The sequence below is a fragment of the Mauremys reevesii genome, linkage group 27 (assembly GCF_016161935.1).
Source record: "Mauremys reevesii isolate NIE-2019 linkage group 27, ASM1616193v1, whole genome shotgun sequence".
In the NCBI taxonomy this organism is placed as follows: Eukaryota; Metazoa; Chordata; order Testudines; family Geoemydidae; genus Mauremys; species Mauremys reevesii.
In genome coordinates, this window is record NC_052649.1 from 6,527,722 (window position 1) to 6,541,829 (window position 14,108).

Sequence of the window (14,108 nt, forward strand, 5' to 3'; positions counted from 1 at the left end):
CCAAGGTCGTACTTGCTGCCCTGGCTTGGAGGCACTTACTCATCCTAGGCGGTTGCTGTGTCCAGGATGCGAAGGAAATGCCTGCTCGCTAGACAGAAGGGCAGAGCAGACCATTCCCAACACCAGAAGGCGAACGTGGTCCTGCTAATGCTGGACTCTGCAAGGCCCGTATTCGTCAGATCTGCCGCTAAAAGCTCTTCACTTGTTTTAGATCCAGGGGCAATTTTGAGGGAGGCTCCTTATTCCCAGCTGTTGGCATGTACGGATCCACAGGCGGGTGCGAGGAAGCATCTTATTCTGTCCTTCTTTCACTCAGATCTTACAGCGGGTTGAAGATAACACCATTATCTCATACGATGTTGCAGCAGGGGCTGCAGGGGGTGTAGTGTCGCCCAGGTGAGTTTATTCCGCCCCGGTGCCCAGTCAGACGAGCACCTAGAACACGTCAGGGAGATTTTGTGTGAGGGAGCTCCAGGCCAACCATCGTCTTATACACGAAACATATGATGGGTCCAAGAGGGCACTTCTAGCCTGCCCTGTGGGTGGGTAACACAGTGGAGTATGTAGTGTAATGACTTGCCCAAGGTCCTATGCCGAGATTGATAGCCGAGCCCGGACGAGAACCAGGAGTCTTGGCTCCAAGCCTCTGTCCGAGTCACTAAATACCTGGTCTGTCCCTTTAATAACCATAAATGTACATAGCGTCTCCATATTAAAATACGTTTTGCCACCTTTTCCATAGGGCTTAGATTGAATGTTGGCCCTTCCACGTCTGTGCAGTCCTAAAGCTCCCAGGCAGACCCCAGAGCAGTTGCCTTCCCCTTTATTTACACAGGGACTTTGTAAACGTGCGTCGCATTGAGCGAAGGCGAGACCGCTATATTTCCTCAGGGATGTCAACCACTCATGGTTTGAAGCCTCCGCTGTCCAAATACGTCAGGTAAGAGTTTTGATTTTGGCATGGGGAACTGTCTAATTTTTCTTATAGCGCACGCTGCTACGTAATATTATATGCTCACTGCAAACAGACGCTTGAGTTTAAAAAAGGGTGGGAGGGAATTTCTTGTCACTGTTTAAAGGAAGCTGCCGCTTTACAAAAACGCTGGCAGCCCATCTGTCTGTGGAACTGTATTCTGCTTCCCGTGTTCCTCTTCCTTTGTTTAAAGAACAATAGGTATGGAATCGGCGTGTTGCTTAGGAGGTCAGCAGCAGCTCGGGTTGAGGCAGTGGGGCAGGGTAGGGGGGACGACAGATCAAAACCCCTGACCGACTCCACATCCCGTTGCTGTGGAATTAGCTCTCACGCAGGGACAGTTGCAACTTCAAAGGGGGACTAAGCAGCTGAACTCCTCCTGGGTTTTGTTTGTTATGCATGTGCCCTTTTCTTCTCTCATGCCTGGCCTTAGTTTTAATAGAGGCCCAGGGCACAGAGAGACGGAGCAGGCGGTGTAAACAGAGGGCCCTTCCATACGGAGCCTCTCAAAGCACTCGCCAAGGTCTCTGGCATTTCTCTACTCCAAGCTACAGTGGCCGGCTGCCTTGTGATGCATTAATCTGGGTTTGAATCTCTTCCAACAAGGCCTCTCTGTTACAGTCAGGCTGTGCCTCAGGTGGCTAGTGACCAGCTCAGCTGCTTCTCTTACTGACTTTGTTTTTCTGAGTAATCTGATTAAAGTAATTGACATTTAACTCACAGGCTCAGTAACTGCCTCAGTCTATTTAGGTGCTGGGGCTTTTCAGGCCTCGAATCTTTTTAAGGCCACATCCAGCAGAAATGTACGTAGCGTCGCAAAGCTGGGAAGTGGTGACGTGCATCTCCTTTAAAACCTATCGGGATGGATAGGGGCCTTTCGCCTCTTAGTCACAAATCCGGCACATGTCAGTAGGGATCAGTCGGTATCTGCCCCTGCTAAGCAGACCAAGAGCAGTGAAGGGGAGGCTGCCCAGGAAGGGTTTCGTTCTCTACAGCGCTCAGCAACATGGGACCTTTCCACCAGCACCTGCGTTCAAAAAGGGTTTGCTTTGCAATATCCAGCAAATGTAGTGCTGGTGAGACAGGCCCCACCGACAGCCACTGGAGCAGCGGTTCTCAACCTGCGGCCCAATCCGCACACAGCTGTGGCCCATGTGACATCCTCCCTGCCATACAGGTAGTATATATATTGCGTGGATGCGGCCTGCGTTATACATGGAGAGCTGCGTGTGCAGGCCACGATGGTAAACAGGTTGAGAACCGCCACCCTGGAGACGGAAGGCCCTCTCTGTCCCCAGAGCAGAGCCCAAGTAGCAGGACTGCAAGGCAGCATTTGCCAGTGTGAGCTAATCCTGCCATAGCACCCCCAGCAGGTAGAGAGGCATCTTCTCGGCCCATCCATGTCTGTGTCTCTGCTGGGGCCAGTGGAAGTAGCAGGGAATGTTGTGATTTGGAAACGCCTACTAGGCCCCACCAACGTCCCTTCCCACAGGCCACTGGCCCTCGCTTAGCTCTTCCCGTGGAAATAAAAGCTGAAGGTGTGGGATGAGCGGGAATCCCTTACATGGCAGCTGAAGAGGCGGCATCCTCTGGCAGCAGAGCTAGCGAGCTCCTTCCCGCTTTGTTTCCCAGTTAGGTTTGCCCAAGGACTGCTCCAGCTCTGACATCCTGCCTCTCATTGCACCCAAGTGCAGTAATGGATCATTCGAACATACTGGTGTCCTTGCACTGCATGGGTGCGTTCAGGATCCAGGCTGCATGCGTGTGCATCTGCCTGGTAGTGTGTGTTTGCGTGTGTTTGTGACACGGTGTCTACAGAGCCTCACAGCTGTGCAATCTTTGTGCTGTTCCTTTTCCAAGGGGCGAGAACGGGCCAGGAGGTTTCATTGTACTGAAATGTGCCACCAATCCCAAAGTGTGCACCTTCATCTGGATCCTCAACACGGACCTCAAGGTAAAGCGGGTTCCATGTCGGCGTGTGCCTGGGCTCCCTGGAGCACAAGGTGGAGAATCTGGCTCGCGGCTCTGCCAGTATTTGCAAGCAGTGAGATCTAATCCCCACCCAGGAGAACTCAAACCTGTGGTGCTAACAGTGCAACCAAACCCATCTCCTCAGGTGCCTGTGTCCCAAAGGCAGCCGGCTCACACCCTGCCACAAAGCCCTTGAGGACTGACCTGTGGGTGTATCAGGCACTTTCAAAAATGGTTTTGGGGACCCAGCTTGGGACACTTTAACGGGGCCTGATTCTTCCAGGGGTGGGTGCTGAGCCCTTTCGGAACATCTGGCCCCTTTCAGGTGTGCTGAGCTGCCCCCCTCCCCCCAAATCACCGCTGATTCCTAAACATCTTGACCATAAATCTGAGTTCTTGGTGCAGAATAGACCGGCCGAGAGAAGAACTGTTTGTATTTTTGTACTGCTTGGGTACCAGAAGTCAACTGTCCTCGTGCAGTTGTCGTGCTGTCCCAAAGCTTGCCCACCCTTGTGTCCGTTGCCGCCAGTAACCTGCGATCGCAACAGCCTCCCCTGGCACGCTTAACTTCTGCACGCGTGGAGCAAGGCGCCTGAAACACGGCGAGTGGCCCCGAGCTGGAGCCGTTGGCTGCATTGCCGCGTTTGCTCCCTGCTGTCTGCTCGGACAAGGGCAGCATACAGAAGAGCTGCCAGCCGGGGTCAGGTGCGGGGGGCTGGTGGGAGATGAGCTGTCCCATTGTTGACGTGGTAACCCGCCGCTGCAGCAGGGAAGCACAAAGTCCTCATTCATCGGGGAAGTCGGCCGGTTAGTCTGTTGCTCGTAACATGACTGAAAAGCACTGGCAAAATCAGCCGTCCTGCTGGGGTATCAAACGGGGGGATGTAGCCGAGAGCAGCAAAAAACCAGCTGCGCCTCTCACACGGGCTGTTGTGTCCAGTGCTTTGCGTCTGGGTTTGCTTTATGGGAACTGGCTCTGGAGTTTGTCCAGCCTCTAAAGGAATCGGCCATTTGCACAGTTCTGTGCGACAGGCCCTCAGCCCCTGCTAGCTGCTGCCTGGGAGGAAGAAACCTCTGTAGCAGCCAAGCTATTCGGAATTGGCCATTAGCCAGCTCTCGCCTGAGGCATCTGGGGCTAACCACTGTCTGAGACTGGCTACCGAGCCAGGCGGACCCACGGGTCCATCCCTCCTGGCATATCCTGTGTCCCTGAAGAAATGCCTGTAAAACGCAGCCGTGGTTACATCCTCTGTGATGAAGGCTGAGAGCTCCAGTGAATTTGTTCTGATCTGAAGATTCCCCAAGCTCTCTAGGTGCACGTGTTATAAAACCAGCCACCCTGAAACGCCCTTGGGTCAATGTCCTTCCCCTCGGTGCCCCGGGGGGCAGCCCTTGGTGGTCTTTTCGACCAGCGCCTAACGCAACAGGGTCCTGGTCAATGACAGGCTACCAGGGTGGAACAGCAGTGCAAATACTTCATAGTACCCTGCAGAACGGCCTCCCACCAAACACCCTCTCAGCCCCTTCCATGCAGTCCCCACAGGGACGGGCTGGCAAAATCGGCCTTGCTGCGGGCCCTCGAAGTTACAAGATCTGGGCCTTGGTGGGGATCCCGTGGTGAATTATTGCTGTTGTTGATGATCTGGTTTGCGGTAGCGTTTAGGAGCCGCCGTCACGGACCAGCACCCCACTGCGCAAGGCATTGTACAAACACAGGAGACAGATTGCCCCTGCCTCACCTTCTGCCCTCAGCCCCCTGCCGCTGGGTGAGGACTGTCTGAATGCCACTGCTGCTGGCTACTGCTGCAGTTTGGCACGGGGCAGCTGAGGACTCAAACCATGCAGGGTTTTGTATAGACCTCAAAACACTTTGTTGCACTCAAAAGCAGCTCGAAGCAGCTGGGAGCTGTCACGGCTCTTTGCTGTGGTTCTCGCCAATCTGCCAGGCAGGGCCCGTCCTGTTACCGCACTGATGTGGTCCTTAAAAAAGCTCTGAGATGCTCTGGTTCATACTCAGTGGAACCCATCTCGAGCGGCCACAGAGACCTGTGCAGGAAACATGGTGCTGGCTTCGAGTGGGACTTAAAACGAGCAGTGCCCCTGAGACACGAGCCGTAGCACGGCTTTCCCCAGGATTCAGATGCAGGATAGGAATCATGTACAATCATAATCAGCAAAATAACCCCGTGTTCCCGTTGTGTTGTTTTTCTGTAGGGTCGGCTTCCCCGTTACCTTATCCATCAAAGCCTGGCAGCTACCATGTTCGAGTTTGCGTTCCACCTGCGGCAGCGGGTCAGCGAGGCGTCGGGCAGGCCTTGAGCTGCAGCGCCTGACCCTCCACGGGACATTCCTTCACCCTCTCTCAACGCAGAGTGGGGAACAACTTCCAAGGGGCCGGAGCCAGCCTGCCAGGGAGCCGCCTGCGTGGAACGCAGACCTCTTCCCTCCCCCCAGGACGGGCTGAGCCAGACCATGGACCAGGGAGGTGTATCACTGCAACAATACTAACACTGGAGCAACCTTTGCAGGAATGCAGAAAGGGGGGTGGATGCCTTGAGAGGCCCGAGGGATGCCTCAGTCCCTCCCCACTCCCGCAGATCCCTTTCTCTTCACCCCTCCAATCAAGGATCAAACTAACTGAGCTGCTATGGGAATCAGCGGAGCCTTTAGTGATTTAAACATGTGCCAAACCCCTTTACTGATCACTTGGTTTTCCCTCGCCATACCCAGCGGAGGTGGCAGTTCCTGGCTGGATAAGCCCACCACTTCCCCAGTTTGTCTCCCGTCCTTTTTTAAAACGTTCTGATAATTGGGTGTGACTTTCATCCGTCCGGAGCTCCTGCATTTACCTAAACGCCTTGTGGAGGCGAGGGAAGGGCGGGGCCAGGCATCCCTGTTCATTTTGCTGCTGGAGGATGGTTAAAGTGGGAAATGGAGAAACTCTCACCATCAGGTAGCGTGTGACGGCCTTTGCTTCTGATCTGCTGCCAGGCATTGCTTCACGTGGCATGGCTGGTAGCTCGCACCCTGTAGGCACTTGGCTACCCCTTGTCATTCCTCAGCTGCCAGGGCTCGGCTGTGCGAACACGCTGATAAGGGTATTGCCAGGCAGTGGCAGATTAGTTTAGGCCTTTGTGGTCCACAAAAGGCTGTGAAATATACCCAGGGCAGCGTCTCTGCAGGTCTAGAACGGTTCTGCAGCCCCAGCTGGGGGCATCTCTGGGTCTCCGATGTGACTGGGCCTGGGGGAAGGGCACCCACAAGCAACCCGCCCCTGGGAAAACACTATTCAGATAACAGCTTCTCCAGCTCTCGCAGCTTCCCCTGTTGTGAAGTCGTGTCCCCCACGAGCTCCGGCGAAGGGCCTCCGAGCAGTGGAGCCTTGCCAAGGCTGTTCCATTGCCCTAGTTCACTGACGTACCAGCCGTGGCGCCTGGGGGCGGGGTGCTGGTGAGGGAATGGTTCTGAACTCGGAGAAGAATCGCCCGATTCCAGGAAACACTTCAGTCCGGGAACGAGCGACCTTGGCAAGTCCCTTTTGGCTGCGTAGGGCGGTCAAAGGAAGGCGACGGCTACTGGGCCTCCGAGGCTGTGACCCCGTTTTCATAAGGAAGGGCCGTAGTCCCCTGCTCTGGGCGTAGACTAACGCTCATGAGCATGAAGGAGAGGGGAGTGCAGGTGAGGGGGGATGATGCAGCCTTGTGGGGCGGGGGGAAGGAAGAAGAAATTCTGACCTCCGCTTGTTCACTGGTTTCAACGGGCCTGTGAAACCAATCTCCATCCAGTTAACTCGCTCCCCTAAGCCCGATTTCCCCCCGCACGGCGCACACAGGGACGTGAGGCTTTTGAACGATCGCCTCGGCGCAAAGCGCCTGTTGGGGACCTCATGCACCCCCCTGGGGACTGTGGTGAGTTCCAGGGGGGTTGTGGTTGTTCCAGGGCGGGCAGGGGCTCCCCTTGAGCCTGGTTAGAAAGCCTGTCGCTCTAATAACCTGCTGCCTTCCCCCTGGAACCTTTGTACCCTCGTCTAATAAAAACCTACAACAGAAAAGAGCCTCTGACCCGTGTCGCCCAGCGTCACACCACGCCCCACTGGGTTGTCATTTGGGCCTCTCAGAGCCGCTGTAGCCCAGTGCACATACTGTATAAGCATGTGCTTACGGGCTTTCCTGGAGCGGGGCCGTACGGGGTGCGGGGGGTGCGTGGAAGATGTTCATTGGCCAGCTAGAAAGCAGCCCTGGTGCACTGGGATAATGACAGAAACAAGTCGCCAGCGCTTAGATCTGCGGTAACTTTAAGCGTGATCATGAGAGGTGATTGGGCTGCCCTTCAGCCTCGCGTTCGGAGGGTTGGTTCCCCGCTTCAGGCAGCGTGGGCCAGTGGCTAGCGCAGAGGACGGGGGATCCAGAGTTCTGTGCCCAGCTCTGCTGTGTGACCCTTGGGAAATCCGTGACTTTCCCTGTGCCTGGTTTCCCCACCTCTAACCCAGGCCCCGTCTTTTGGGTAAAGTGCTTGTGCTCTTGCTGTAGCTAAGGGCACAGGGCAGTGATACCTGTGGCTGGTTATGAATCTGCACAGCCGGGGGACAGAGGGCTCCCATGCACCTTGGCTGGCGTTCTGGCAGCTTCTGGCACTGGAGGCCCTGAAGATGATGGATCAAAGTCGCCCCTGCCTTTTCCGAAAGTGTCTGTCTCTGGGGGATCACTGAAGGCTCTGGAAGTGCCCCCCGTACACCCAGGCTGCATTTGGCCCCTTGGCTCCTGCTCTTTTAAACGAAGCAAAGAACGAAGAAGCCCTGAGCCTGTGAAACGAGCCAGCCGGCGACTCGGCGAGGAAGCCGGTTCCATCGCACCTGGCAGCAAATCTCTCTTGCGTGAACCCCTGCCCGTGGTGTGTGCTCGCCGTGGCCGCACTGACACTCCGGCGCCTTTCTGCCCGCCTCCCACGCCTGGCTGGTGTTGACGATGGCAAGAGGCAGCTCGCAAATAGCCGTCCCCTAAAGGGTGTGAAGCCCTGGGGTGCGGGGAGCAGCAGCCTCAGACCTTTCCCAGGGCCAGTCCCTCTAATCGTTTAGTAAAACAGAGCCTGTGTAAGTGGGGGGTGGTCGCACTATTGTGGGGAACTTTCCTGGCTTATGCACTACCCCGGTGAAGTGGGCCGGCAAAAGGATCTGAGTCCTCGCTCCCATTCCTTTACCCAGAGCCCTGCCTGACCTCAGGGCTCCCCTTCCACTCTCCTGTGGCAGAGTCCTCATAACCCCAACAAGGCTGGGAGCTGGCCACCAAAACACCCCCACTGAGTCTTAGTAAGGGGCCAGCAGTCCACTTCCACCTGCACTGTCCCTGCCGGCTGGGAGCACCGAGCCTGCCTGGCCTGGCTCACCAAAGGGCCTTAAAAGCAGCGGTGACGGCCACTTGCGAGTCCCACCTACTGCAGATGGGGCCCCACCCTTCCCCCGTCGACAGAGGGGTAACCCCGGGGCCAGGGAAAGGCGACTGCGCACGAGTCCAGTGCATCCTGCAGTTCTCCGTCCCCTGGTGCTCCTGCTGCAAGGCGCAGTGAACTGCACATGCCTCCAGCAGGATTCTGATCCCCCGGCCCAGGCCCTCTCCAGCTGGGAGCGGGGCCCAGTTACATGGAGGCAGAGGAAAGTTGCCCTGGGCTTTGCTTGGGTGGGTAGAGAGGGGTGCAAGGGATTCTTCCAGATCCTGGCAGGCACCTGGCTTCCACAGGCTGCAGCATCCCTTTTTGCCCCGGTTTTTGTCTCCAGCAGGGTCACCACCTTTTCGGGGTGGAGGGGATGAAGGCTGCCACCCCCATGGGGGAGGGGGATTTCTCCAGAAGTAGATGGGTTTCTGTGCCCCAGACAGTTCTTGCTCTGCTGAGCCTGAGTGTACCGTCCAGCCGGTAAGAACCGACTGGCCTGTCTGCTAAAGCAGCCCTATTTCCACGGGATCTGAGCAGCTCCCCCCACGAGGTACTGGGAGAGGTGACAGCCCTGCCTTGCAACCTTCCCGGACAGGATCATCATCATTCCTGGGCCGGGCCTGGCGTGTATTTACAGCCATTACGGACCACGGGTTTGCTTTCTGCTAGGAAGGAAACAAACCTGCTTTCATTGCCCAGTAACCCCAAGCGATGCAGAGAAGAGCCTCCTTTTTAGCAAGGCTGCGTCCCCCCTTGCTTAAGGCTGTGAGCCCTGGTGAAGGGGGGATCTCACATGATCGGGGCTTATGACTTGCTTTTTTCTTAAATTTAGAACACACTGAACGTCCCACTCACTCTTCTTCAGAGCCGTTTCCATGCAGGAGAAAAGGATCTGCTGCCCCTTCAAGAGACTTGTGCTGCTGTTCCTCTGGGTTTAATTAATATGGATGTTTGGCACCAAATCTGCTGCTGCTCCTGTGCACAAGAAGAGCCAGAGAACAATCCACTCCTCAGGTATTTATTAATGTCGTTAGGGTAGTGAGACTGGCACCCTGTTGGGTGAGGCGCTGCACGAAGTGCGAGGCCGTCCCTTCGCTGTAGAATGGGATGCAAAAGGAAGCATTATTCGCCTCAGTTTAAAGTTGGGGAAACTGAGGCACGGAGCAAGGCCACGACACGCGGTATGTGTGGCTGAGCTCTGAGTGGAACTGAGTCCCAGGTCAGTGCTTTAAACCATGTCCCTCCTTCCCCTCTGTTCCACAGCGGAGTGAATTCTGTGTTTGTGTCCAGTGCTATGGTAGCAGCTCTGAGAAGCAAAATCCTTTGTCTTCACAGCAGGGTGAATCAGCTACAGTCCACCCTTAACCCCAGCGCTGGGGCTCTTAAAAATCCCGTATTGCTTTTCACAAGAGCAGAGAACTTTAGCCCAAGTTTTCTGGCTAATCACATTCTGTTTCACTTCCTGCCGTCCCCCGTCCCATGCTTGGGTGAGGTGTTCTCCCCCGCGTGCCTGTGCTCAGCTGCTTGGAACAGCATCCCCGCATGCTGGTCAGCAGCCGCCACGTTCCGCAGTGGGGTCAGCTGCATTTCTGTGCCGTGATCCCGGCACCGAGTGGATGTCAGAGGAACTCCGAGCCCTGGGAGAAGCAGGACATGGCAGCCGTGCAGGCGTTCATACAAGGCTGGAGAAAGATGGGCTCATGGCTGCAGGGCAGATGCCTCTGAACCCCGCTTCCAAATCGCCTTTGCTCCCCTTTCCTCTACAAGGATGGGGGCTTCTTTGGTGGGGGGCTGATGGGGACAGAGAGGGGCTCTCCAGCCAGGTCCTACAACCACTAGATCAGGATTTGCAGAAGGAGCGTTTCCATGGCTGCTACCAGTGAGCTGGGATCTTCCTCCCCAGTCAACGTTCCTAGAGGCGCCCCCCCCCCGACGCATTGCCCACAAAGATCTAAAGGGGAGGGCTGAAATGCCCCTTTAAAAACAAACCCACCCGGCACCTGGGCAAGGAAGCCTCGGTCTGAAACTTCCCTGCTCCCCATTTTGGTACCCGCCTCCCCCCACTCACCCCTTGCCAGTGACTGCGAGATTCCTGCTGGCTCGACTGCCTCTTGCAGGTGGGGGCATGAACTCCCTTTCCCGGTTACCTGCCAGGACCCTGCATTATCCACCAGGCCGCATGAGCGTTTGGAGGGGTCCCCTTCCCCTTCCCCTGGAGCCACTGGCTCTGGGCTACCACTGGAGGAGGATATTGGATGAGCAATTGTTACAACCTGCAACAGCAGCTCCTCAGCGCCCGCCTAGCTTCCCCCACCCCCAGTCCTGCAGCGAGGGGCTTGGGAAGGGAGGGGTCCATGACTGCTGTGTTGGGGGCCACCCCGAGGTGCCTGTGCAAAGCTGCCCCAGTGTTTAGTAAAGTGGCCCCATTTGCATGGCAGTGTCTGGCCGAGCCAGCCGGTGCTGCCTAGGGCCTGGGTGCCAGGCTGGGGCCATGCCCCGCGCTCTCTCGCCCGGGCCCGCTCTCCTCTCGTTGCAGTGAGATGCTCCGGTACTTCGATCAGCTGGGGAAACGCAAACGGGCCCAGGCCACCAACCTGTGGAACGAGCCCGCGGACGATACCCACATGGAGCACGACGACGACCGCGAGCTCTACAACCTGCTGCAGAAACGGGCCAGGCTGCGCCGGGGCTCGGAGGTCGGTGCCCCCGGCCCACGTGGGCCCCGGGGACTCACTGAGGTCCCCACTGTGCATGCCGAACCGCAGGGAGCTTTCATCTTTCCTGGGGCTGGAGACGTAGGGCTCCGAACGGGGCCCCAGGAGGCCTGGGTGCTATGCCTGGCTCTGCCACTGATCGGTGCTGTGACCTTTGGCAAGTCCTTGCCCCGTCTGCCTCAGTTTCTCCTCCCAGCCTGTCTGTCTAGCCTGGGAGCTCTTCTGGGCTGGGGCTGGCGGCATTTGGGCAGTGCCCAACACAACAGGGCCCTGCTCTCACTTAGCACCTCTGGGTGCTACTGGAACATAACTCTCCTACCAAGGCTGGGCTGGGACCATGGCTGCAGGCCAATCAGTGGCGCTGGTGCACGGCAGCCAGGACTGGATAGGGAAGGGAAGAGGGGGTGAGCTGGTGCCTTGTGGTTTCTGGGGTCTGACCCCCCCAGTCTCTCTCCCGTAGGGCTACCGACGCCTGAGCTTTGACATCAGCGCCCACCGCCAGATCCGCCGCGAGGTGAAGGACCGATGGAGGCAGATCCTAGAGGTCCTGGGTACGGCGGCTGCTTCCCTGCAGGCGGAGAGGGGCGTGGGGTGGGTTGCAGGCTTTGCCTGCTGTGCCTGGCCCTGCCTTGCAGCCTTAGCCAGGGCTGAGGGGCTGGGCCCTCTCGCCAGGAGGCCGTGCAGCCAAGGGGCTTGTTCAGTGGGATGCAGGGCCCCACGGAGCACGTGCCATTGGACCCAGAGAGCAGGCCTGACCCTGCCTCTCCTGAGTGCCAGAGTCTCTGAGCCTCGCCCACATGGGCAGAGTGTTAACGAGCCCAGGGCTGCAGGAGTAACTCCTCTGGCGCCTGGTAGCAGTAGTAGGTTCTTATCCCCTCGAAGAGACAGGCCCCATGCAGCTCTAACAAGGGCGAGTATGGAGCTGGGGCGTGGGCTCAAAGGCCTCTCTCCTCCCACCCCTGGGCAGGGTTCAGCGCCGAGGCAGACAGCTTGCTCGACATCACCTCCACGGCCTCCTACAGCTCCCTGCGCCAGCCCCTGCAGGCCCGCCAGCTCCTCACCGCCCTGGCCGAGCAGACCAGCCTCTTCGACCGCCACTGCAGCCTCCCCGAGCGATACCTCTTCGTCCTGGTGTGTGGGGTGTGTGGGGCAGCTGGTGGGGCCCCTTCTCCCCTGTGTCTGCAGTCATGGGGTGCAGAGTTCGCAGCTGCAGTGAGGGATGATGGGTAATTGCTGTTCTTGCCCCACACACATGGGGGATGTGGGTCTCTCACTCTGGCCATAGCCCCTTGCTTGCCCTGACCGTGTGCCCCTCCCCATGCCAGCCTGGCTGTCTCTCCCCTTCCCCAGGACCGGCTGCTCATCCTGGACGCCAGCGATGACTTCCTCTCCGCCGCCCGGCGCTACTACCCCCTGGAGGCCGAGGAGGGGCCCCCCAGCGAGGAGGAGCCCCCCAGCCAGGAGGCCGTGCTGGTGACGCTGAGCCCAGCGCCCCAAGGCGCGGAAGAGGAGATGGCTGCAGTGATGGATGAAGAGTCCTTGTTGGTCAAGCTGATCGAGTGAGGCCTGCCCTTGGGGGCAGCCGGGTTAGGCTGAGCGCTGTCCCGCTGTGTCCTGCTGCTGCTGGGGGGGTACGGTGCTGAGCAGGGGGTCATAGCCCCCCCCCTCACTGCGCTGGGGCCTGTTGGCAGCCTGAATCTGCTGTGTGCCCCCTCTGCTGCCCTCTTACCCACCTGCAAAACCCCCTCCCCTCCCCTTCCCTCCCGCTGCCTGGCCCCCACCCTTCCCCCGCTGGGCTTGGGGCCACCTGGCCCTTCCTGTATTGTTGAGGGGGGGGACGAGGCGCCGTCCTGTTGGGAATGAGGGTCTGGCGGTGCCTGTCATCTGGAACAGGCTGGGATGTGCCTGCTCAGCCGGCGGAGTTGCTCCTCTCTGCTGGCCTCACTCCCATGCAGCCACCTCTGGGGTGGAACGCAGCGGCTGCTTACTAGCAATGCTACTCTCCGGTTAGGGGGGAGTCCTAGACCGCGTCTGTCAGTGAGGGCACCTGCAAACCATTAGGCTTTTCTACGAGCATTGGCCCTGGGCTGCAGTGATTCATACTGGGGTACCTGGGAGCTGGGCTGGAGATTTATAGCGGGAAGGGTCCCTGCAGCTCGGCCTGTTGCTGTTCATCCTTTCCTGGGTGGGCTGATTCTGTGTGAATGTTCCCTGCCAAAGCCAGTCGGTGGGGGGGAGGCATACCCCATGGCTCACTGGTGTATTGACAATGGAACGAACCTGGGGGGAGGTGCTGTCATTCTAGTGTAATGAATGTCAGTCACAGAGGCAGGGTGTGCGGGGTTGTGGAGCAGTTCACCCCCCCCCCCATCTTTTATCATCGACTTCCCTGCAGTGGGTTTCTGCCTCAATTTCTCAGCATGGTTCGTATATGGAGAGAGACCTCTCTCATCGAGCTGGTAGGGAGTCTGAAAGGTCAGCGAGTCCAGCCCCCTGTCTTCACTGGCAGGACCAAGTGCTGATTTTTGCCCCAGATCCCTACATCGCCCCCCTCAAGGATTGAGCTCACAACCCTGGGTTTAGGAGGCCAACGCTCAAACCACTGAGCTATTCCCCCTCTCCCCATTCAGAGAAATGATGTGGCTTTTCTGACACCAATCCAATCCCCCACTCCCTGCCACAACCCGTCTCCAGCCCCCCAACCTGCTATTCCAGACCTGAGCCGTGCGGCATTGCAACACACCCCGCACCACTGAGCTGCAGCCGTCCACCTGTTTGTTTATTTCAGCCGCCTGGTGTGTGTACGTACAGTGCCTGGCATGGCGGTGGGGGGGAGGGGGCGCTGAGACTGGGTGTGGGGTGTGTGTGTGTTATGGTGACCAGACAGCAACTGTGAAAAATCGGCACGGGGAGTGGGGGGTAATAGGAGCCTATATAAGAAAAAGACCAAAAATTGGGACTGTCCCTATAAAATCAGGACATTTGGTCACCCTAGTGTGTGTGTACGTCCAGTGCCTGGCACG

The 14,108-nt window shown here is 57.8% G+C and overlaps 2 protein-coding genes across 6 annotated transcripts in view; both read left to right on the forward strand.

Moving 5' to 3' along the window:
• STARD3 (StAR related lipid transfer domain containing 3) overlaps positions 1 to 7,101 on the forward strand; it is a 32,592-nt gene extending 25,491 nt beyond the window's left edge. For 3 of the 5 annotated variants that reach the window (XM_039516807.1, XM_039516809.1, XM_039516808.1), the window contains exons 12-15: positions 317 to 396; positions 836 to 940; positions 2,834 to 2,927; positions 5,159 to 7,101. In XM_039516807.1, the coding sequence (XP_039372741.1) occupies positions 317 to 396; positions 836 to 940; positions 2,834 to 2,927; positions 5,159 to 5,263 (384 nt within the window). In that variant the 3' untranslated portion in view covers positions 5,264 to 7,101. The remainder of the gene's footprint in view (positions 1 to 316; positions 397 to 835; positions 941 to 2,833; positions 2,928 to 5,158) is intronic. The other 2 variants (XM_039516806.1, XM_039516810.1) reach the window with 1 other exon arrangement.
• Positions 7,102 to 8,004: 903 nt separating this feature from the next.
• Positions 8,005 to 13,853, forward strand: LOC120392247 (melanoregulin-like). The gene is made up of 6 exons (XM_039516918.1): positions 8,005 to 8,033; positions 9,237 to 9,385; positions 10,908 to 11,067; positions 11,546 to 11,636; positions 12,053 to 12,216; positions 12,436 to 13,853. Exons 2-6 carry the CDS (start codon positions 9,315 to 9,317, stop codon positions 12,646 to 12,648), a joined length of 699 nt encoding a protein of 232 aa, XP_039372852.1. The 5' UTR covers positions 8,005 to 8,033; positions 9,237 to 9,314; the 3' UTR covers positions 12,649 to 13,853.
• The last annotated feature ends 255 nt before the right edge of the window (positions 13,854 to 14,108 follow it).

Excerpts from the sequence above, each read along its gene's own strand:
- LOC120392247 (XM_039516918.1), top strand. The coding sequence starts at position 9,315 with ATGGATGTTTGGCACCAAATCTGCTGCTGCTCCTGTGCACAAGAAGAG. Across the intron at positions 9,386-10,907 it reads GAGAACAATCCACTCCTCAG|TGAGATGCTCCGGTACTTCG; the intron begins GTATTTATTAAT and ends CTCTCGTTGCAG. Across the intron at positions 11,068-11,545 it reads GGCTGCGCCGGGGCTCGGAG|GGCTACCGACGCCTGAGCTT; the intron begins GTCGGTGCCCCC and ends TCTCTCCCGTAG.